General features: G+C 51.5%; 1 protein-coding gene across 1 annotated transcript in view; it reads right to left on the reverse strand.

Annotated features, from left to right (window-relative positions):
* Positions 1-23030, reverse strand: part of LOC147667180 (coilin-like) — a 178520-nt gene that overhangs the window by 45516 nt on the left and 109974 nt on the right. The window contains exon 5 of the mRNA XM_086948867.1: positions 16047-16116. Coding sequence (XP_086804993.1) covers positions 16047-16116 — 70 coding nt within the window. The remainder of the gene's footprint in view (positions 1-16046; positions 16117-23030) is intronic.

Raw genomic sequence — 23030 nt, forward strand, 5'->3', positions numbered from 1 at the left:
CTACCTTGGTAGGGTACTGTGAGGTTCTTTTAATCGCGGCTGGCCTTCGATCGCCTTTTTCTTCTGTGCCAGGCCTGCCTTAGGCTGTGCCTTGCTCTCGTGGCCCTTTGGTTCCGGCGGATGTGTATGGTTTCTTACCTTACTCTTCATCACTGTATCACACGTCTTCTTGTGGTTGAGTGGATATTCGGAGTCTCCTTCTAGGATTTCGACGTCATCATTCATGTGTCGATTCCGCCGGAACTCCTTGGTTTTCTTCATCACTGGAGAGGCCCAGGTCCTTCAGTGAAATCTTCTTCGAAGTCTGTGACATCGTTGTGTAGTGGGCCTCGCTCTGCTTTCGGCGTGTTCTGAGTTTTTCCGGCTAGAACACCGCGCTGGCCTCATAGTCTTTGTCCTTATGGTCTTTGGGCAGGCAGAGGTCGCACACGTTGTGTGGGTCGCGTTGTGTGAACTTGTGGTGGCATTCGGGGCAAAATTTGATGGGAGGTTACAGGCTGCCGGCATCAAATGTTTGGGACTAGAAAATGGCAAAATTCTAAAACTGGCATTTTCAGCATTGGGACTTAAAATCTGACTTTACCATTAAAGAGGGTGTTACATTACAATTCTTTAGACACAAAACTCTGTATTCCCACCTGCTCCCAAATGAAAGTTATCACTTATTAATTGTAATAAGTAAACCCAATATTATCCAATTGGAAAGGCAGGCCTTGGAGTAGAGAAAAATGTATAACGATAACGATATATCTGTAAGAAACATAGGTTAGTTATAGATTACTTACCTTAGAATTACCCCCAGGCATCAGACTGGATCCGGAAAGTTTTCCGTCAGCAGTACCCCTACGCGTCGGAAGGTGGCGTCGGTTGTCTCCACGTCGTCGTCGCCGGGATGACGTTGCGGTATCTACACAGACCTCACGTGCCAGGTACTTTTTTAACCTCACTTGGTCACTCTTCGGAATCCACCACTCACTTATACACAAAAAACCTCACATGCACCACACATAGCCAAATAATAAAAGTGTTCCCACGTAGTCGTCAGAGAGCAGCACGCCGCATCCTGTAGAGGGGTGCGAAGACCCCAATGATGAAGCATGACACCAAGGGTCCTTTTGGTGTGTGAGGGGTATTGAAAGAACACTGTGCTCCCCACCTTCGTAGGGACCACTCTAAAAACATCTTGATGTGGATTCTTTTTGTTTAACTAAATCTGTAGAGGGAGAACAAATCCACTTTTTCTCTCTTCTCCCCTGTTGTTATATTTGGTATCTACATAGACGCCACCCTCGCATGCTGATGTCAGTTCTGTACACGACTCTCCATGCCAGAAGCGCAGAGCCACTGACCACTGGTGCACAAAACTAGGACCCTGAAAGGATTTCCTTAACCCTAGAAGTCAGTTCGCAGAGCGGGGAGGATGAGTGGGGCGGTATGGAATCTATAACTAACCTATGTTTCCTACAGATATATCGTTACTGAAGGTAAGTAACTTGTTCATCTGAAAGAAATAGTTATAGATTCCTTACCTTAGAATAGAGTGATGATTTGGGCAATGTGGAAAGAAGTAACCACCTTAGGAAGAAAGCAGTGTTTAGTTCTAAGGATGACCTTGTCCGGATGGACAGACAGAAAAGGAGGCTTGAAAGACAGAGCTCACCCTACGCGCAGAGGTGATGGCCACCAGAAAAGCAGTTTTCAAAGTGAGAAGCCTAATAGAGCAGCTCAAAGAGAGCGCACATAAGATATGTCAGGACCAAGTTCAAGTCCTACTGGGGCATTACGAAGGGAACAGGAGGAAAGAGATGAGTAATTCCCTTAAGAAATCTATTTACAACAGGGGACTTGAAGAGAGAAGACTGACCAGGTAGCCTGAGAAAGGCTGAAATGGCTGAGAGGTAGCCCTTTAGAGTGCCCAGAGGAGAGCCCTGCTGTGCCAGCGAAAGGAGGAACAGAAGAACCTCAGAAAGAGGGGCAGAAAGGGGATTCACAACCTTTGCTGTGCACCATACCATAAATGTATTACATCTGCAGACATATGCTGTGAGAAGTTGGCCTGGTATATGTGGTCCACTAATTAAAGTGGGCACCCTTTACCAGTCCAAACAACCCTCATGGTGAATAGGTCAAAGATAACCTTTACTTGAAAGCTATCCTAGTGGTAGCTATGGAGAGCAGCCTTCAGGCTAAGTCTTGAAGGAATGTTAAGCACCTTGTTTTACCAGAATGCAACCTTATGTTATTGGTTAAAAGAAAGGGAAACCACACAGTAGTTATAAAAATATGTATTTATTATCTACAACACTCTAGTATCCTCTACAAGAGGATAGAACACAAATCAAATAATACAGTTGCAAAGAATCAAACTGAAGCACAGAATACACAGTGGGCTCCAGGGGGAGACCAAACCATATACTAAATAAATGGTATAAGAATCACGACTCGGGACTAGACTTAGTCTAGGAGGTATAAAATTGCTGGGATCCCAAGGAACCACCCAAGGTGAGTGACTAGGGACCTCACGGATGACGGGTGCAGAGTGAGAACACAACCGCGTGCTACATACAATTCAATGGGAAAAGTAGCGGTTGGAAAATCAGAGATTAGGGACCCTTCCCAGCAGATTACGAAGTCAACCCTTGGAAATTAAGAGTTTGAAGAGCCACCCCACCCATGGATACCTTTGTACCAGAGTTACCTTTCCCAAGAGGAGCCTGTGCATAGGTACGAAGTGGCGTAAGAAACCCTCGTCGTTTTCTATGGATGTCGACAATGAAATGCTGCTGCTTGAAGTACGAAAAGTGTCCGGTCTAATCCAAACGTGGTTTCTAGATGAGAAGAACTAGAAAGCAGAGGGGATAGAATCTGGGTCACTTTGGATTGACTAGGGGGTTTGGTAGACGAATGTCCACCAATGTCGGGTGCTTCAAGTGCGTTGACGGTGATCTCGGCTCTTCAGTTGCGAGGACCCGGAGACGTCTAGGATGACCAGGAGCCGGAGGCGAGCTGTCCCACGAAGATGTTGAGTGCTGAGGGGTCAGTGTCCGGCAGGAGTACCAACAAGATGATGACGGAGTCCTTCTCAGAAAAGATGCACTGGGATCAAGGCTACAAATTGCCCAATGCACGGAATTGTTCCACAACAACAAGCATGTGCAGCTGGAAATGAACGAGGTGCACAAGGGTACAGTTATACAGTTCCCACGAGGGATAGCTACCTCAAGCTCAGTGAGAGGGCAGCTCAACCTTGCAGACCTTTAGAAACCCACCTCCTGTGTTGCAGCAGACTTTGGAGTCCGCAGGAGATCTGGAGCAGCAAACCAGTCAGATGCATTACGGTTCCTGCGTTAGCAGGGGAGTGACTCCTTCACCCCAAGGGAGATTCTTCTGTTGTCTTGGAGGTCCACAGGGACCAGCACAGAGCCAGTATGTATCACAACAGTGGCAAGACTGGGGACGGCAAGGGAAGATGAAGTCAAGCCCAAGGGAGGTCCAGCGAAGTCCAGCGTGTCCAGACGGTGGAAGTGTAGTCTTATCTTCTTGCAGAATCTTGTCAACGTAAAATCTAATGTCCTGTAGCCAGGTAACCCATTTTATACCCACGGGAAAGGGTTGGACAGATTCTAGGGACCCTGCTAGGGGAGTGGCTGGACAGAGGGGTAGCTACACCCATGTTCTTTGTCCAGTTTCAAGCCAGAACAGGAGCAAATGGCTCCCAGAACTGGTTTGAGTTGGACTATGCACAGGAACACCAAATGTGCCCCTTGTGCAGACTTTCTGGCACTTAGGCCCAATACACTAAATCCCGTCTGGGATGTGGCCTCACCTCCCTATAACAGGATACCTATTGTCCGACCTTCCTCTGCGAGAGCTTGGCTCAACATCAGTAGGGCAGACTCGTGCCGGTGGCTGGCAGCATCAATTTTGTGCTGTAAGGCTCAAGAAAGTTGGTACCGGTAGACTTGGGTATCCCCAGAACCTCGGTTCTGAGGGGAGGGATCATACCTCCCACACTAGTTACTGGTTGGAGGTTTGATTCCAAGGTGTTTGACACCAAACACAACATACTTCGTTGCAGTTGTTTTCAAGATAGCATTTACCGCGAGGTTATAATGCACCTCTACCTACATGTCTGGCAGCATCACATACAGCCCGGGAGAATGGTCTCCGAAGACTGCACAGGGGCCCTGCTCATGCAGAAGCACCCTCTCACGTAAAACCCAGCACCCTGCCTTCAGGATTGTTAAGGCCCGCTATAGGGGTGACATAAAGTTTTAAATATATATATATATATATATATATATATATATATATATATATATATATATATATATATATATATATATATATATATATATATATATATATATATATATATGTGGGGGTATAGAAGCTGCGTCTGCTGTTCAGGTAGGCTGGTCTGGCGTTGTGGAGTGCTTTGTGTGCGTGGGTGAGGACCTTGAAGGTGATCCTCTTGTCGACGGGGAGCCAGTGTAAGTCTCAGGTGGGGGGTGATGTGGCTGCGGCGGGGGACGTTGACTATCAGTCGGGCGGAGGTGTTTTGAATGCGTTGTAGTCGTCGTAGATGTTTGGCTGGGATTCCTGCGTAGGGTGCGTTGCCATAGTCCAGTCTGCTGCTGACGAGGGCCTTTGTCACCGTTCTTCTTGTTTCGGTCGAGAACCACTTGTAGATCCTGCGCAGCATGCGGAGGGTGTTGTAGCAGGAGGAGGAGACGGCATTGTCCTGTTTAGATATGGAGAGGGAGGAGTCAAGGATGAATCCTAGGTTGCGTGCATGGTCAGTAGGTGTTGGTGCTGTTCCCAGTGTAGTCGGCCACCAGGAGTCATCTCAGGCTGAGGTAGTGGGTCCGAGGATGAGTACCTCCGTCTTGTCCGAGTTCGGCTTCAGACAGCTATTCCTCATCCAGTCGGCGACGGCCTTCATTCCCTCTTGGAGGTTGGTTTTGGCGATGTGCGGATCCTTGGTGAGGGAGAGGATGAGCTGGGTGTCGTCAGCGTAGGAGATGATATTGAGGTCGTGTTGGCGGGCCACTTGTGCGACGGGGGCCATGTAGACGTTTAACAGCGTCGGGCTGAGGGAGGAGCCCTGTGGGACACCGCAGATGATGTCATTGGCCTCAGATCGGAAGGGCGGGAGGCGGACGCTCTGGGTTCTGCCGGAGAGGAAGGACGTGGTCCAGTCAAGGGCCTTCTCTTGGATTCCGGCTTCTAGAAGGTGTGTCTTTAGAGTGCGATGGCAGACCGCGTCGAAGGCGGCTGACAGGTCCAGGAGGATGAGGGCTGATGTTTCACCGTTGTCTAGTTTGCCCCTAAAGTCGTCTGTGGCGGCGTTCAGGGCTGTCTCGATGCTGTGGTTTCGTCTGAACCCGGACTGGGACGGGTCCAAGATGTTGTTGTCTTCCAGGTGGCGGGCCAGTTGCATGTTGACGATTTTCTCGATGACCTTCTCCTGGAACGGGAGCAGGGAGATGGGCCGGAAGTTCTTGAGGTTCTTGGGGTCTGCCGTGGGCTTTTTGAGGAGAGCGTTGATTTTGGCATGTTTCCAGCTTTCCGGGAATGTCGCTGTTTCGAAGGAGATGATGACCTTCCGTAACTGGGGTGCGATGGCAGCGTCTGCTTTCTTGAATACGTGGTGTGGGCACGGGTCTGACTGAGATCCTGAGTGGATGGAGTTTATGACCTTGCGTGTCTCGTCGTTGATGTTGGACCAGGAGATCAGGCGTTTGGCCCTGTTCACAGGGGAGGTGGAGTCTGGCGTAGTCGGGTGGTCATGGTGTTGAAGCTGTCATGGATGCCAGCGATCTTGCTGTGGAAGAAGATGGCCAGTGAGTTGCACAGTTCTTGTGAGGGCGGTATATCATTGGCGCTGGGGTTGGAGAGTTCCTTAACGATGCTGAAAAGCTCTTTGCTGTCGTGTGCATTGTTATCCAGGCGGTCTTTAAAGGAGGATCTCTTGGCTAATATGATGAGATGGTGATGTCTGCGGGTGGCGCGTTGTGGGCGGCGTGGTTGTCCGCAGTGCGTTCGTGGAGCCATATCTTCTGCAGTTTCCGGCATGGGCGTTTGGAGGTCTGCAGCTTGTAGGTGAACCAGGTGGCTCTCTTGCTGGCGTGGTTGTTTGAGGGTTTCTTGAGTGGGGTGAGGGGTTGGCGCAGTCGTCGATCCACTGTGAGGTTGTGGGCTGCGGTGCCTGGGTTGGTGGGGTCGGTGGTTGGGTTTTGGGCGAAGGTTGTGATCAGCTGGTCTTCGGTGACTTTGCTCCAGCAGCAGCGAGGTAGCTGTTGGGTGCGGTGGTGCGTGGTTGGTTTATTGAAGGTGAAATGGATGCAGCGGTGGTCGGTCCAGTGGAGTTCGGTGGTGTGGTCGAAGGTGACGTGGGTGCCTGTGGAGAAGACGGGGTCCAGTGTGTGGCCAGCGGCTTGGGCGGGTGCCGTGACGAGTTATCTGAGGTCAAGGTTGGCGAGGTTGTCGATCAGGGTGGCGGAGTTGGCGTCGTCGTTATTCTAGAGGTGAAAATTCAGGTCCCCGAGGACGATGTCTGTTGACCTTTGGGAAAGCAATCAAAACACACCTCTTCTGTTAAACAATATCCTCCCTTCTTTCCTCCCTGACCCTATCCTCTGTCCACTTTTCATACAGTAAGCGCCGGGACGCCCCTTCGCTGGGGCAGCCGCGCGCTATACAAGCACATATAACTAACATTAACATTAACGATGTAGTCCGTGGAGGTGAGTGCGTGGGTACTGGCGAGGTCGGCGATTGAGTCGCTGAATTGAGCTCAGGGTCTGTAGATGAAGGTGCTGTTGGGGGTCGGAGTGGATCCGGAAGTGCAGGTGTTCAGCGGTGTTGAGGGTGTCGTCTGCGTGGGTGGCGACCTTGAGGGGGGGACTTGTGGATGATGGCTATTCCTCCTCCGATTCTGTTGGCGCGATCCCTGCGGGTGATCTTGTAGCCGTCCGGGATGGCTATGGCGATGTCAGGCGCCGAGGAGTCGTTCCACCAGGTCTCGGCCAGGAAGGCCACGTCTGGGGCGGAAGTGTCGAGCAGATCCCAGAGCTCGACGGCGTGTTTACGTGCGGAGCGGGTGTTGAGAAGTATGCAGCGGAGGTGGTTGGGTCCAGTCCTTGGAGGTTTGTTGGCGATGTCGCGGGTGAAGCTGCAGGTGAGGCTGGAGAAAGGTCCGTGTGTCCGTTTCGGGGCGGCTTGAAAGCAGGTGTGGTTTTGGCCGGCGTTGAGTGCGTAGAGGGTGCTGGCATCATAGCGGAGTCTGGTGTTGTGGCGTTCGCGGGGACCAGGGGTTATGGCGCGGACGAGCACAGACGGGCTTGCCTTCGGCGCGCCTGCTGCGCGGCCTCCATAAGAGGGGGATAGCAGCTGGGAGGTGGGAGCGGGGTGGCCAATGGGGAGAAGGGGGGCGGGCCGCAGGGACGCAGCGCGGGAAGGAGCGGGAAAGGGCAGGAAAACTGATGGGCGGCAGGGAGCAGGTACAAGGCAGCTGGCAGCCGTGTGGTGGCGTGGGGAGCGACCTGCCGGCGAGCAGGGTCAGAGGTCACCCCTGTGTGTTCTGTTTGGGAAGGGAGAGGGAACTGCTGTTGACCCAATCCTGGTTCGTGAGCCACCACTGCAATTGTCGTGAAGTGCCCTCCGAGATCTGGATGCAATCGGACAGATTCCCCTGATGCTGCGCCCACTGGAACTGCAGGTACCACTGCAGAGCCTGCAAATGCCACCTGGCATGATCGATCAGCAGGATGCAGGTGGCCATGAGGATCAGCAGCCTCAGGGTCATCCTGACCGAAACCCGGGACGGGGCTGAAAGATCGGAATCAGAGCCCGAACATCTCAGACTCGCTGTTCGAGAGGATAAACCTGAAACTGCGTCATGTCCAAAACCACTTCAATGAAGAGGAGCTTCTGAGAGGGGGTCAGGTTTGACTTCGGCACGTTGATGGATAACCCCAGCGAATGCAGGAGGTCGCTGTAGTCTAGAGGTGGGAGACGACCGACTGTGGCAAGCCTGCCTTCAACAGCCAGTCGTCGAGATAGGGGAAGACTGGAACCCCTGATCTGTGCAGATGAGCTGCGACCACCGCCATCACTTTCGTTAACACCCGAGCGACACTGGTAAGGCCAAATGGGAGCACGGTAAACTGAAAGTGCTTGTGGCCTACCAGGAACGGCAGGTAACGCCAGTGGGCCGGCAGGACAGTGATGTGAAAGTAAGCATCCTGCAAGTCCAACACTACCATTCAGTCTCCAGGGTCAAGAGCAGATAAGACCTGAGCAAGCGTCAACATCATGAACAACTTCTTCAGGACGAAGCGGTTGACGTTCCTGAGCTCCAAGATAGGACGCAGGCCTTGGTCCTTCTTGGGTACCAGAAAGTAACCACTACCTACTTCTGGGGCAGGAACACGCTCAATGGCACCCTTGGCCAAGAGTGCCGAAACTTCCTGTTGGAGAAGGGTCAGGTGATATTCTGACATGAGATAGTACTGAGGTGGCATGGAGGAAGGGGTAGTCTCGAAGGGGAGGGAGTAGCCCCTTCGGACTATTTGCAAAACCAACCTGTCCGACATGATTGTGCGCCAGTGGGGGAGAGGATAGTGGATCCTACCGCCCACTGGCGTTTGGTGGCCCTGAAAGGTCAGACTAGGGAGGTTTGGAGGCTGCTGCAGAGGGGGCTGTGGTGGACAGGCCTGCTCGCTGACCCCCTGAACCACGCCAGTGGTTCCCACGTCCCCGGCCGTGCTGTGGCTGAACAGCTTGCGCTGGCCTGTGGCCCTGGATGGAAGGTAGCGGGGCACCCATTTCGTAGCCACGAAAGGGGCGAAAGGCAGACTGCGCAGGGCGGGTGGTGGAGAGACCCAAGGACCTGGCCATAGCCAGAGAGTCCTTAAAGCGCTCTAGCGCATTGTCCGCTTTGTTGCCGAAAAGGCGACAGCCATCAAAGGGCATGTCTCTAAGGGTGGATTGGACATCCCCGGAAAAACCAGTCGAACGCTACCAGGCTTAGCATTGAAGGGCTACTGGCATTGAAATCGTCCTGCCAAGTGTGTCAGCGGTATCCAGCCCACAGTGGATGGTAAACTTCGATACGTCTCTTCCCTTGGCAACTGCACGGGAGAGTATCGGCCGGGCCTCCTCCGGGCACTGAGGCAGCACCTGCGCCACCGTATCCCACACAGAGTGGGTATAACGGCCCAGCAAACATGCAATATTCACCAACCGCAGTCCCAAGCTGGCAGAAAAAAAACATTTTCTTCCCAAGGTGGTCCAGCTGTTTGGGTTCCCTTTCCGGTGGTGCGGTAGGGAAGGCGCCTTTGGAAGTGGAGGCTTGCTCCAAGGTTGGGTGTTGGGAGAAGAAAGTTAGGTCACCTGGGGCCAGGCGGTGACGTCTGGCAATCATCCTATCCAAAGGAGCCCCTGTGTTGGGTCTGCACCAGGTGCCCAAAAGGATGTCCGTGAGGGCCTCACTGTATGCAAGCAGGGGCTCCAAAGAGCTCGCAGCCGGCTGAAGCACCTCTGTCAGGAGGTTAGTCCTGACTGCCACCGTAGGAAGCTCGAGGTCGAGAGCCTCGGCCGCACTTCACAACACCACTGAGTATGACGCTTCCTCCTCCGTAGCCACGGTAGGAGGAGACAACATGCCAAAGTCTGGGGAGGTATATAGACCACTGGCATCCCCCTGTTCCTCTCTCCAGTCCAGATCGTACTCCAACTGGTCTGACAAAGGGTCCCCAGACTCCTCCCAGTCTTCCTCATCCTCCTCTGGCTGCCAAGCTGGCTAAAAATGCCCAGTTTGGAACACAGGGGCAAAAGCACCCATCGCCGCATCCGGCATTGGCAGACACCAGTCCGGGTCCATGTCGGGCTGGAAGCCAAGGTCGAAGCCGGCGAATCGGGGCCGGTGGAGGTGTCACGGGGTCGACCAGCGCAGATCTGAATCCAGGCCTGGATCCAAGGGGGCCCTGCGATGCCGAGGCCAGAGGTGCTGGCGTCGAAGGCCTAAGGTCCCCAGCTGAGTCCGCGGGGCCCGAAAGCGCGCCGTCGGAGTCGGGCTGCCAAAAGATGGCATGCAACGCTTCGTAAAATTGACAAAGCTGGGAAGGAGTCGCTCCCGGCTCGGGAAGGAAGGCCGGAGTCGACCCTGAAGGCTCCGCACGGGGAGCCGTGGAGTGGCACAACCCGCACCCTGCATTGTGTCGGCCAATGGATGAGGGGAAGTCGAAGAGCGAAGATGCTTCTTCGACTTCTTATGCTTCGACTTACCTGACCCAGAATGCAAAGATTTAGAAGAGGAGTGATGATGATGACTCCGCGATCGGTCCTTCGACCTCCCACGCAACCAGGACCTTGCGCGATGCGGAGCTTACTGTGTGGCCTCGAGGAGCTTTCGGGACCACTTCTGCAAATACATTGGGGCCATGGTTCGACAGTCGGAGCACAACTTGGGGCTATGGTCGTGCTCCAGTCAGAAGAGGCACACGCTGTGCGGATCAGTCAGCGACATCCGTCGGGTACAGGAACCAGCAGGCCTTGAAGCCGGGCATCCCTCGTGCACCAGGAGTCGGTTGAAAACTAAAAGACTCAGTCAACAAAAGTCGCAAAAACTCAGTCAAAGAATTACTGGGGTTACTGCTCTCTCCAGATCTGCGCTTGCTGGCGCAGAAAAAGAAAGAACTGACGTCAGCGCGCGAGGGCAGCATCTATGTAGTTACCGGCAACCACAACGCCAATGACAGACGCGGACCCGACTTACGCCACCTCCTGATGAAAAACTTTCCGGATCCAGTCTGACACCTGGAGGTAATTCTAAGGTAAGGAATTTATAACTAACTGTTTCTTTCAGATTTAAGAGTTTTTCACTATCAGAGCATTTAAAAGTTGAAAAATCATGTCCAACCTTTTAAATATACTGACCTGTCCTATGAGCTGCTCAGGGCCTACCTAGGGGATCACTTAAATATTTAACAAGGAAGGCTTAAGACTGGAAAAAGGTTTATGTTGCAGGGTTGAAATGTCAGTTTAAAACTCCACCCACAGGCTGCAATGGCAGGCCTGAGATGTTTAAAATGGCTACTTAAGTGGGTGGCACAATCAGTGCTTCAGACCAACCAGCAGCATTTAATTTACAGGTCATGGGTACATGTAGTACTACTTTACTAGAGACTTGCAAGTAAATTAAATGTGCCAATTAGGTGGAAGCTAATGTCATCATGGTTAAAGGAGAGAGTAAACTCTTTAGCACTGGTTAGCAGTGACAAATAGAGTCCCACCCAAGGCTAACAAAAACAAGATCAGCAACAAGCATTTGCAATGCAATAGGTCTCGCAGCATTAAAGTTTGAGTTATTGACGTTGTAAATGACAACGCTTTGCATACATTTTTTTTATGTGCAATTGGTATATAAATATTGTTTGTGAATGGCAGCGGGAGGCAGAGACAACTGCACACGAGAGAGGCTGAGAGGGTCAACACGAGGGGGGGGCAGATTGGTGCACACAGAGGGACGGAGACAGGGGGTGTAGAGGAGCACACAGGAGGGCACAGGGAGGCACAGAGGTCACACGGTGGAGGGAGAGAGGAACGCACACAAGCAAGGCTGAGAGGTGTAACACGAGGGATGGGGCAGATTGGAGCAGACAGAGGGACTTAGACGGGGGTGTATAGGTGCACACAGTAGGATACAGGAGAGTCCAGGAGGAGTGCATAGGGAGGCACAGAGGTCACACAACCGGAGGTACAGAAGAATGCACACAAGTGAGGCTGAGAGGTGTCACACAGGCACTGGGAGCAAATTGGCACACACAGAGGGAAGGAGAGAGAGAGATTGAGCACATGGGGACAACCCAAGACAGGGGACGGCCCGCCGCTGGAGGGGAACCTGGGTGCACCCAATCCAACCAACGAGGACCAGAGAGGCAAGGCGGCAGTGGAACTCCGCTGCCCCCAGGGGGAGTGATTGCTCCCAAGGGAACATATTTGGGGGTAGTGACACAGCACTGCGGAGGGCTAGGGGCCCACCTTGACTGGGCGGGGAAGAAACCGGCCGCCAGATTCCTATGGCAGCACTGCTCCACCAGCCAAATAAGTGAGGTTGCCCCTGGTGAATACTCCAGTCGGCGTTCCTTTAAGACCACTGGGAATCACTGCGGGCACGGAGTGTGCCATATCGGCAGTTAGCACTTGTTTCCCCTGGGCGCCCCAGTGCGCAGTATGCCATGCAGCAGGAGGGGAGTGGGCGCCATCAATGCTGTGGGGTGGCCTGTAGCTACAACAGTCAGACGGTGGCCAGTAGCTGGTCTAGTGTGCCCCAGATCCACTCAGCAGAGCCCGGAGAAGCAAAGAAGCCTCGGAACCCCTGAGGTAACACAGTGATTGTGCCCGCTGGGATGTCTCGGGGGTGTAGCAGCACAGCATTGTGGAGGCCTGGGGTTGTACCCCAATTCAATAGAGCAGAGCCAGAACATTCACTTGGGGCAGCTGCGGGACTATTGCGACAGCGCTGCACCGTCAGCCAAGTAAGGACATCTGCCCCTAATACGTAGCCAGCACTCTCCTTGTAGGAAACAGTGAATCGCCGAGGACACTGAGCGGATTGTAGCAGCATATCTGACTTTGTGTTCAACTTGATGCCCCATCGTGCTGGGAGCCACGCAGCAGGAGCAGAAAGAGTCTAAACACTGTAGCGGGCGGCCAGAACTCTTTACAAACAATCTCTTAAGTGCTCCGACAGTGATATCCCCAGCATAACGAGCCGAGACATGTGGAGAGGCCCGCTGCTAATCCGCCTCCCTCCTCCGGTGCTTGTACTGTAAGGGCGGTTTGAAGGTGGGCACAAACCGCATCCAGGGGGGCCATTTCCTAACTTGCTCCAGGGCCCAGGACACACTGGCTACGCTGCTGACAATGCATGCAGTGAACCTTACACAGACACTGTGATGCTGGTTGAAGCTATAGTGGTTAGCACTCCTTTCATGTCATGCCATGTCACCTCCAAGTGCCTTATGGATAAGGCAGTGGAAAGGAGGACAGAGGGGGAGAACACGAGGAAGCAAAACAGGGAACTAAATGATGTAGCAGGGAAGGAATGGTAGTAGGTTGCTGACCAAAGGGGTCTGGTTGATAGGACGAAGAAGAAACGAGCCACAAATAAGACAAGTCCCAAAACGCAAAAGGGGAAAAAAAGGTGAAATGGAGTTAAGCAGACTGTCACACCTGGACCAGGAAAACGTCATGGCAGCTGCACAAGCACGAAAAGAGGAACCTCGGGAAAGGTGTGGGAGGGAACAGACATCGAAGCATCACGAAACAGAAAGGCTGATGAGAGATGGGGGCGTACTGGATGCTGACTGCAACCCTTACAACATGACTTGAAAGTTGTAGCTAAAGGGAAATATGCTAGTGAAGGGGCACAGACCTTCTATTTTAATGAAACTGTTTTATACACATTCAGTAATGTTGAAATTGCACATTTCTCGTTATTTTTAGCATCAATCTAACAATCATTAATATTTTTCATGATAGTTTTAGACAATTGTACCTACTTATCATCAAGAAAATATTTCCACAGATTTTCCCATTGATTTGGACTGCCTTCAGTGACAGCTAACTCCTCCCTCCAGGTCTTCGTTTTAGCTAATACCAAATTGCATTCTGGAACCTGAAGTTTCCCTTATCCCAACGTCCAACTGGCTAAAGGGGGCACCCCTTTAGCCAGTCCTAGCATTGCCAAATGAAATAAATATACCATTTCCCAACAGAGGAAATTCGAAAGAGTAGCCACATGTGGCCAGGTTAAAATAAAGGCCAACGCTTCCTGCGGCGATGCACCTCTAAAATCATGTTTCAAAACTAGAGAAGGTGCAACTTCGTTTGAGAGCATGTGACTAGAATAAACAAGCGAAAGTAAACACCGAGACTGTCGTAATTCATATTGCACTTTTTATGAGTGGTAATATGAAGTGAATCAGACTGCATACACATAAGTTTTTTTTAAAGTATGAAACATGCGTGTACCTTTTATTATGAATGATTCATTGTAAATAAAATGCATTTAAACTGGTTTCACCGTTCCTCCCACGTCCTTGTGGGAGGGGTTACATCTTTTATGCTTGGATTGTACATGTAGTGAAGAGGCAGGAGAAGGCCTGGGCGTCTCCCCGTGTTTGAGGGAATGCTGACAACTCTAGACAGTGACAGGCGAAGGCCCGTGAGGACTCATGGAAGCGCCTCGAGTCCCGCCTTTCCAGAGTGCCCGGCCGGACGGCAGCCATGTGATGGTGCTGCTCGTGATAAGCCCGCTTTACAGAAATCTGTGTCTGGCTGAGCGGGTGTTTAGCTCATTAAACGAGGGTGTCAAGGGGCACCCGAGCCGCCCGCTCTCACTGGGGGCTTGCAAGGATGCCCGTTGCACGTCAGTGACCACCGTAGATTGCCCCTCCGCAGCCCCCATGCAATCAGTCCAGTGGTACTTGAACGTTGCGTGCACCCTAGGCAAGCAGCCATCCTCGTGCATATTTGTAACACACGCCTGCCTCGCGTGCTCCCCGCCTCGCCTCCCTTGCCGACCCCACCGCTCCCTTCCGCGGTCCCGGCTCTTACTTTGCACGCGGTGTCCATGCTGCTTTCCTCCTGGTGACTGCAAAGAACGAACTGGGCCGAGGGGGCGGAGAGAGACTTGAACTTTGAGAAGCTAGGGTGCGCACGCAGCTTTCGACATCAGTGCTTCCTATTGGCCAAAAGAACAAGGATAAGGAAATGATATGGGGGAGAGATCTGTGCATGCAAAAGCGCGGCCATCGCCTGTCAGCGGGTAAGAGGCCCGCCTCCCCTTCTCTGGCCCCGCCCATCAGACCTGCCTTTTCCGGTTACGCCTCTCCCCCCGGCCTGAAAATGGAAGTTCGGGAGCAGTATGATGCGGCGGAGTGACGGAGCCTGAAGCAGCGCAGCGACAAAAGAGCCCGGTGAGTGGGGTGGGGTGGGGTGGGGTATGTGTCTGTGCCTGCGTGTGTGCATGTTTGCCTGCGTGTGTGCATGTGTGTCTGCACCTGCGTGTGTGTGCCTGCGTGTGTGTGCGTGCCTGCCTGCGCATGTGTGTGTGTCTGCCTGTGTGTGTGTGTGTGTGTGCGTGTGCGCGAGTGTGGCTGTGTATATGTGTTTGCGCACTTCAGGGAATCTGAGGCAGGAGATGGGCACGGCGCCGGCCTGGATGTGCGCGTCCACAGACACCAATCGCCGTGCATGCCCGACCCCTGTCTCAGATTCCCAGGAGAAGGGCAAGTATAGTTGTCGAGCTGGACGTAATGCTTCGCATTGCTATCTCCAGCTCGACCTAAAAATGAAACAGTAAGGCAAAATGTTTGGGGGAAGACCACTCCAAGGCTGAAAGGTCTAACACCCAGTTTATTTTTCATATAAATATTGTGTGGTTAACCACTTTAAAACTAGGGTTGACAGTGAAAGGATATCACAATTTTTAACAAATGATATTAGACCTCGGTGTACCCAGTCCTCTGTTCATACCTTCAGAGGACACTTCACCACTGTTATAGCAGTTGGCAGGTAAAGAAATAAAGTTGCCTACCCAGTTCTATGTATTCACAAGCCATAGTTAGCTGCGATTTTTCACCTTTTTAACTCTGGAGGACCACGATTAGATTTCAAACAAGCGTGGAGAAAATCACAGAAAATGCTGGGCGAGATGTAGTAGGAAAAAGACTGCTAGATGTTGGTACCCAGACATTAATTCTACAGAAAACATTTACAAATGTAGTCTATGATTTGCCTATTTTATTGATCAGTCCTGCACATAACTTCAAAGAAAATTTAATTTAACAATCTAATTTATTTAGTTCTACCAGGTCACGTATGGTATTACATAAATGTTATGTAGAGTCGAGTCCAACATGCCTTAAATCTAACAAAAAATGCAACTTTCCTTTGAAATTTCTGAAATCAGGGACTGCAACTTTAGAAGACTAGTCTAGCACTGAGAAACTGTCACATCGAATCGTACTTGCCTCCTGAAGCTGACGATAACTCAAGGTCCAAATCTTGGGTTACTGGATTGTAGTTCATTACTTTTCCTTCCTTGGAATGAAACACATAAGAATCTTACAGAACAGACATTACAATTTAGACCACACATACAACAGTCAATAAGGAGGAAAATATATAAAAATATATATAATTTTATGAATCCTTATGAATCATGTTGAATGTAAACTTCGGAATGGGAGAAATCCACAAACTTTCTTGGTGAACACTGAACAAGATTTTACCCTTAGGAGTCCTTCATTTTCACCTAAGAGTTGAGTTGATGTTTTTATTGTTACAAACGTTATGTCTGTTATTACACCATGGTATATTTGCTGGAAAAACGACAGGTACAAGACTGTCAATTAATGTTTTTCTAACAACAACACTGTGGAACTCAAAAAAGATCAATTTAAAAACGCCGGCACTGTGAGCCCAGCTTGAAAACAAAGGGTCCTCTTCCCTGGGGCCTTACAGATTTCATCTTGAAGCTGAAGCATGCATACCATTTGGTTGTTCTAGTTTATATATGCCTATTTTTCTAAGGAAAAGCCTTTCATGGACTCAGACATATTTAACAAGCATTTGCAATGCAATGGTCTCGGCATCATTAAAGGTAGAGCTATTGGCATTGCTCATGACATTTTTTTTCTTTAAATCAAAAATAAAACTCTGCACTCACCCACCACTCTGCACTCACCCACCACTCTGCACTCACCCACCACTCTGCACTCACCCACCACTCTGCACTCACCCACCACTCTGCACTCACCCACCACTCTGCACTCACCACCACTCTGCACTCACCACCACTCTGCACTCACCACCACTCTGCACTCACCACCACTCTGCACTCACCACCACTCTGCACCACTCTGCACTCACCACCACTCTGCACTCACCACCACTCTGCACCACTCTGCACTCACCACCACTCTGCACTCACCACCACTCTGCACTCACCACCACTCTGCACTCACCACCACTCTGCACTCACCACCACTCTGCACCACTCACCACTCTGCACCACTCACCACTCTGCACCACTCACCACTCTGCACCACTCACCACTCTGCACCACTCACCACTCTGCACCACTCACCACTCTGCACCACTCACCACTCTGCACCACTCACCACTCTGCACCACTCTGCACTCACCCACCACTCTGCACTCACCCACCACTCTGCACTCACCCACCACTCTGCACTCACCCACCACTCTGCACTCACCCACCACTCTGCACTCACCCACCACTCTGCACTCACCCACCACTCTGCACTCACCCACCACTCTGCACTCACCACCACTCTGCACTCACCACCACTCTGCACTCACCACCACTCTGCACTCACCACCACTCTGCACTCACCACCACTCTGCACTCACCACCACTCTGCACTCACCACCACTCTGCACCACTCTGCACTCACCACCACTCTGCACCACTCACCACTCTGCACCACTCACCACTCTGCACCACTCACCACTCTGCACCACTCACCACTCTGCACCACTCACCACTCTGCACCACTCACCACTCTGCTGCACTCACCACTCTGCACTCACCACTCTGCACTCACCACTCTGCACTCACCACTCTGCACTCACCACTCTGCACTCACCACTCTGCACTCACCACTCTGCACTCACCACTCTGCACTCACCACTCTGCACCACTCACCACTCTGCACCACTCACCACTCTGCACCACTCACCACTCTGCACCACTCACCACTCTGCACCACTCACCACTCTGCACCACTCACCACTCTGCACCACTCACCACTCTGCACCACTCACCACTCTGCACCACTCACCACTCTGCACCACTCACCCTCACCACTCTGCACCACTCACCCTCACCACTCTGCACCACTCACCCTCACCACTCTGCACCACTCACCCTCACCACTCTGCACCACTCACCCTCACCACTCTGCACTCACCCTCACCACTCTGCACTCACCCTCACCACTCTGCACTCACCCTCACCACTCTGCACTCACCCTCACCACTCTGCACTCACCCTCACCACTCTGCACTCACCCTCACCACTCTGCACTCACCCTCACCACTCTGCACTCACCCTCACCACTCTGCACTCACCCTCACCACTCTGCACTCACCCTCACCACTCTGCACTCACCCTCACCACTCTGCACTCACCCTCACCACTCTGCACTCACCCTCACCACTCTGCACTCACCACTCTACACTCACCACTGTGGATGAGTAAAACATCCCTTATGTTAGTGTGAAGAAACCCCACAGGAGGCACCGGCATGTGCGCAGCTCGGAGGGTATAGTTATTAGCTCCTGTGCACTATTTTGATATGGCCGCTAGCATTGTACTCTTATTAGTGTGATCACAACATATAGGCTGTACAATATACTTACAGTGTGAGCTTTAACCTTCAATGCGCACTCCCTCTGTGAGCTCAATTTGCGTGTGTACAACACAGTATCACTGTGTGAACGCAGTGAATAGTTCACGAATGAGGACAATTTTCAGTGTATGTGTACCACACGTGTGTAAATTATCACGAAGTACCTACACCCAGATTTCCTAACTTTTGTTTCTCCGCTGACTAGGGTGGCTAAACCTTTATAAATCAAAAGATGATATGGAGGGGGGGGTGTATAGTTCACGAAGCATGCACACAAAGACCTGCACTAACACACACCCCAATGACAGAGTGATGATGTGAGCCAATGGCTTGGAGTGGACGGCGTCATCCTTTCCCGTCTGGTGACGAGTGTAGCACTTATAGAACATTTCCAAATCTCTGCTGTAATATTGTTTCCCAAGTTCATCAGTACAAAGCGACAAGAGCCGCAGCGCCTCATAGGAAGAGAGGGGCCAGGACTGCTGAGTCACATCCAGTGCTGGAATGGTATGAAAAACCATACACTGGGTTTCAGTGTGCAGCAGAGAAAAGCGCGTGGATTCTCGCGAGGCAGACTGGTGAAATCAGGGTCTGACAGTCAACAAATACATTTATTTAAAAGAAAATAAATTGGCTGTTCCAGCTTATTCGTTCCCAGAGAGGCTGCGTTTAAAATCTCTCACAGGGTTAAGACACTCGCGGCCGCCCCGGAAGTCAAGCACGGTCGCCTGTGACGGGGGCGGGGCCACGTTCACACCGGAAGAGGAGGCAGGCGGAGTCGTAGCGTCTCGCGGCCCGGGGCTCCTGTGAGCGGTGTAGAGCCCCGGGGCCGCGCCAGCAGGAGGTTGGGCGCCGCGTGCTGAGGTAAGGTAAGTTCCAAAAGGCTGGAGCGCGATTGGTGCACTTGTGTGTGTGTATGTATGTGTGCGACGGTGACGGCGGGGGAGGGGGAGGGGGGGCCTCGGTGCACTTGTGTGTGTGCGCGCGTGTGTGTATGAGTCAGGGGTGGTGTCTCTGTATGTATGTATGTGCGTGCATGGGCGCGTGTGTGTGTGTATGCGCGTGTGTGTGTGTATGCGCATGCGTGTGTGGTGCTTGCGCTTCCCAGGAGACAGGGCCTGGCCACAGCGCGCGTTCCAGTTACAAATCGCCTGGAAGGATGCGCGTGGCCAGGACTGTCTCCTGGGAATGATAGTCGCTGACAAAAGATCTCGGCGGAGACGCGCTTCCGCGCGTTGACGCCGAGACCTAAAAATGCCAAATGAAGTTCTGTGTAGCGAGATATCCTCTCCAGATACATATACTTTTAGATGTATCCCACCATCTGGGAGTTTTCCAGAACTCTTAATTGCCACCCTGAAAGGAAAATTACGAACTGTACTACGTGCTAACCCCCCCCCCCCCCCCCCCCGAGTCCACTAGCACTATGTCTCTATAAACGTCCGAGACACAGTGAGCTGTACACAAACTATAATGCTTTCCTACTTGTGAAACATCGTAACTTTAATATATATGTATATATAACCTTGCAATATATGACCAGTTCCCATACCGATTACTAAAATGTTATATGGCGATTGTCCATATAAATTGTAAGTCCTATGCTGTCAATGACACCCAAATGTACAAGTATAAAATACACTAGAGTAGAGGAGCCGGAATGGCAGTTTAGTGGTGGGGGAGTGTTGTCAAAGGAAGAAGCTGCTGGTCTACCGGAAAAAAAACAATGGACATCGACAGCTGCGTGCAGATGGCCACCAGAGTACCAGCGTACAGTACAGTCCCCTGCCTGACCCCAGGATGGCTTCCATAGTGGTCCCCTACACGTTGTTTCACTTCCCTGGGACAACAATTGGACATTGACCAGACCTTGAACCTATCCTCTGACTTGCCTACACATCCGGACTTGGAACCTGCGGAACTTACCCCAGACTGTGGAGACCTAGCGATTTGGCAGATGCTCGGTAGAGCTACCATATAGCTAAAGAGGAGATGGGTTGTGGACTCCCCTTCCCTGACGTCACCTACCCAGCCGGACCTTGGGCAGATTTTCCCCTCGTCTCTACGTCCTGTTTTCCTCCTACCCCTTTACCCTATCCCCTTACTGCTCCATTCACCTTGTCCCCTATGTTCTTTAAATGCTTTTCTTGATACTTATGTAATTTTTAACTGATGTAATTTGCAACATCATTGTCCCTCATGTAAAGCGCTCTGATTCCATCGGGTCTAGCCAGAGCTATATAATAACTCATTAATTAAATCTGTTCCCATTTAGTACTCTTTCTCCCTTTGTCTACCTCCCCAGCTCCTAGCTCCTATCCACTCTCCCCTGAATCTCTCACCTTGCCTGCTAGCCTGCCTAGCCCCCTGTCCTTTGTGCCCTTTGACTAAGCACTCCTTCTCCCCTTGTTGGGGAAAGATCCAACAACAAGCGAACCCGCTGAGCTAGTCAACTGCGCCTAGGGAGCCACTCACAGCTGAGGTATGGTATGGCACCGCTAGCCAAAGCACTCCCTCTCCCCTTTTTGGGGAAGGATCCAGTATGTAGGCCTTGGTGTTTCAGAGACCCCTCTGAGAGAGTTCACTGCGTAAAGGGAGCCTCCCGCAAAAGAGAGAGGGAAGCGATCCCACTTCCCCTGGGATCACAGCTTACTGGACTTTGTACGTTGCTTTGACTCGTCTACCGGCTTGTGTCCCCGTTGCCCTTCCTCTCCTTTTTCCATGCGATGTCCTTCACCCTCAACCTCCTCTTTCCCGCCTTCTTTACCTGTCTAATTCCCCAGCTCCTTCACCGCTCCCCTGAATCTTTCCCCTTGCCTGTTTTTCCCCTTACGTATTTGTGCTTATTGTGTATATTGACCTTACAAGTAACTACGTTGCCATGCTCTAATAACTGTAACCTGTGTAACAATGTAACCTGTAACTATGATCTAATGCTCATGTAAAGCGCTCTGATACCTACAGGGTCTAGCCAGCGCTATATAAAACATTTAAAATAAATAAATAAAAACAAGTGCAAGGTTTGCAAGGGATTAGGCCTCAGGATGCCAGTGCAATGTTGCCGCCTGGGCCTGATACAGCTAGTGATCTGGGATCAACCCAGAGGAGATTGAGAGGAAGATACAGAGCAGAGCACCATGGCCAAATGAGTACATTTGCGTGAATTAGAGGTAAAGGTGAGTGTAAATGTATGAGCATATATGTGAATAAACTTTAGTGTACGTGACTATTTGAAGGTGTGAGTGCGTGCATCAATTATTGATGTATTTTTTATTTTCACCTACAGCTTCTAGTACACAACACCAACATCCAGACATACATACACGGGCCAACCCTAGTATGATGGGGTACCTCCCTGGCATCATAGTGTCTTACTGTAAGCATCTCTTCCAATATAAAGGAGGAACACTGGCATGAAGAGGACAAATACTGGAATTACAAGCCCTTTTATCATGGTAGTCGTTTTGGGCAAATTAAATGCATCATTAGAAGAATGGGCCCCGCTGCCTGCACAATGTGCTCACTGGGGTAACCACAGTTATTTAATCAGTGCAGTAGACTCACCACTAACATCGAGCGGGCTGGGGGCATAGTGGTGGCCTTCCTGTCTTACAGTAGGAATGGCGGCACTCGTAGGTTGGTGGGAGCACTTACGAGGTCCCGCTTGAGCATTTGGGGGCAGACTGCGAGCCTTACTGGAGGTGTGTAGCTCTTCTGCCTCCTGCCACACTGTGAATATTTTTTAAGCTCGTTTTAACAATTTTTAATAACTTTGCTATTCTGGCTAAATTTTAAAGTAGCTGTGGTGACTGACAACCCGTACCTGTGCCGAGGTGTGCTGTCCTGCCCTGTTCCACCGCGGCTGTCGTGCCGATTAAGTGGAGGGCGGGCGCCATCTTGAGTGAGGACCCGGATCCCGGTGGGGCCCTTCGCTGCGGTCTAGCTGGGGGTGGGGCTCAGCTCCTTATTGCAAATGGCTGGCCGGGCGCGCCTAAGGCAAGCCCGTCTGCGCCCCGGTAGCACCCAGTGCCAGTCATGCTGCCCAATTGTTGCCAGATAGGACCAAGAGAAAGCTTACCTACTCACGGGAGGCCTTACTGGCTGTAGGTAAGCCTGGTGATACGGCGAGTGGGCATGGGGTGGATTTTGATAATCTAGCCGCGAAATGTCCCATTTGTGACTTCTGTCTGGCAGCTCCACTGCCCCCTCCCTCAACCAAAACCAAGAGAGTCTTAAGAATTCAGGCAGCTCTTATTAACGCTCGGTCCATGGCCAAACATTCAGCTGATATTTTTGAGCTTCTAGCGGATGATACGCTGGATGTTCTGTTCATCACAGAGACTTGGCTCAGTGAATAGAGCACCCCAGTAGTGGAACTTTCCATACCCAGAGGTTATAAAATCACAAGGGCGTACAGGGGCGATGGCAGAGGTGGTGGGATTGCAGTGGTGCTCAGGGAATCGTGGCGCTTCACTAGTGAAGCCATTAGAGATGGGAAGGGAGGAGAGGCCCTCGATTTCGTGTTAACCATCTCTCCCCACTGTACATTAGGGGGAACTCTGGTGTATCGCCCCCCAG

Source organism: Lissotriton vulgaris, unplaced genomic scaffold (genome assembly GCF_964263255.1).
Source record: "Lissotriton vulgaris unplaced genomic scaffold, aLisVul1.2 SCAFFOLD_1428, whole genome shotgun sequence".
Lineage (NCBI taxonomy): Eukaryota > Metazoa > Chordata > Amphibia > Caudata > Salamandridae > Lissotriton > Lissotriton vulgaris.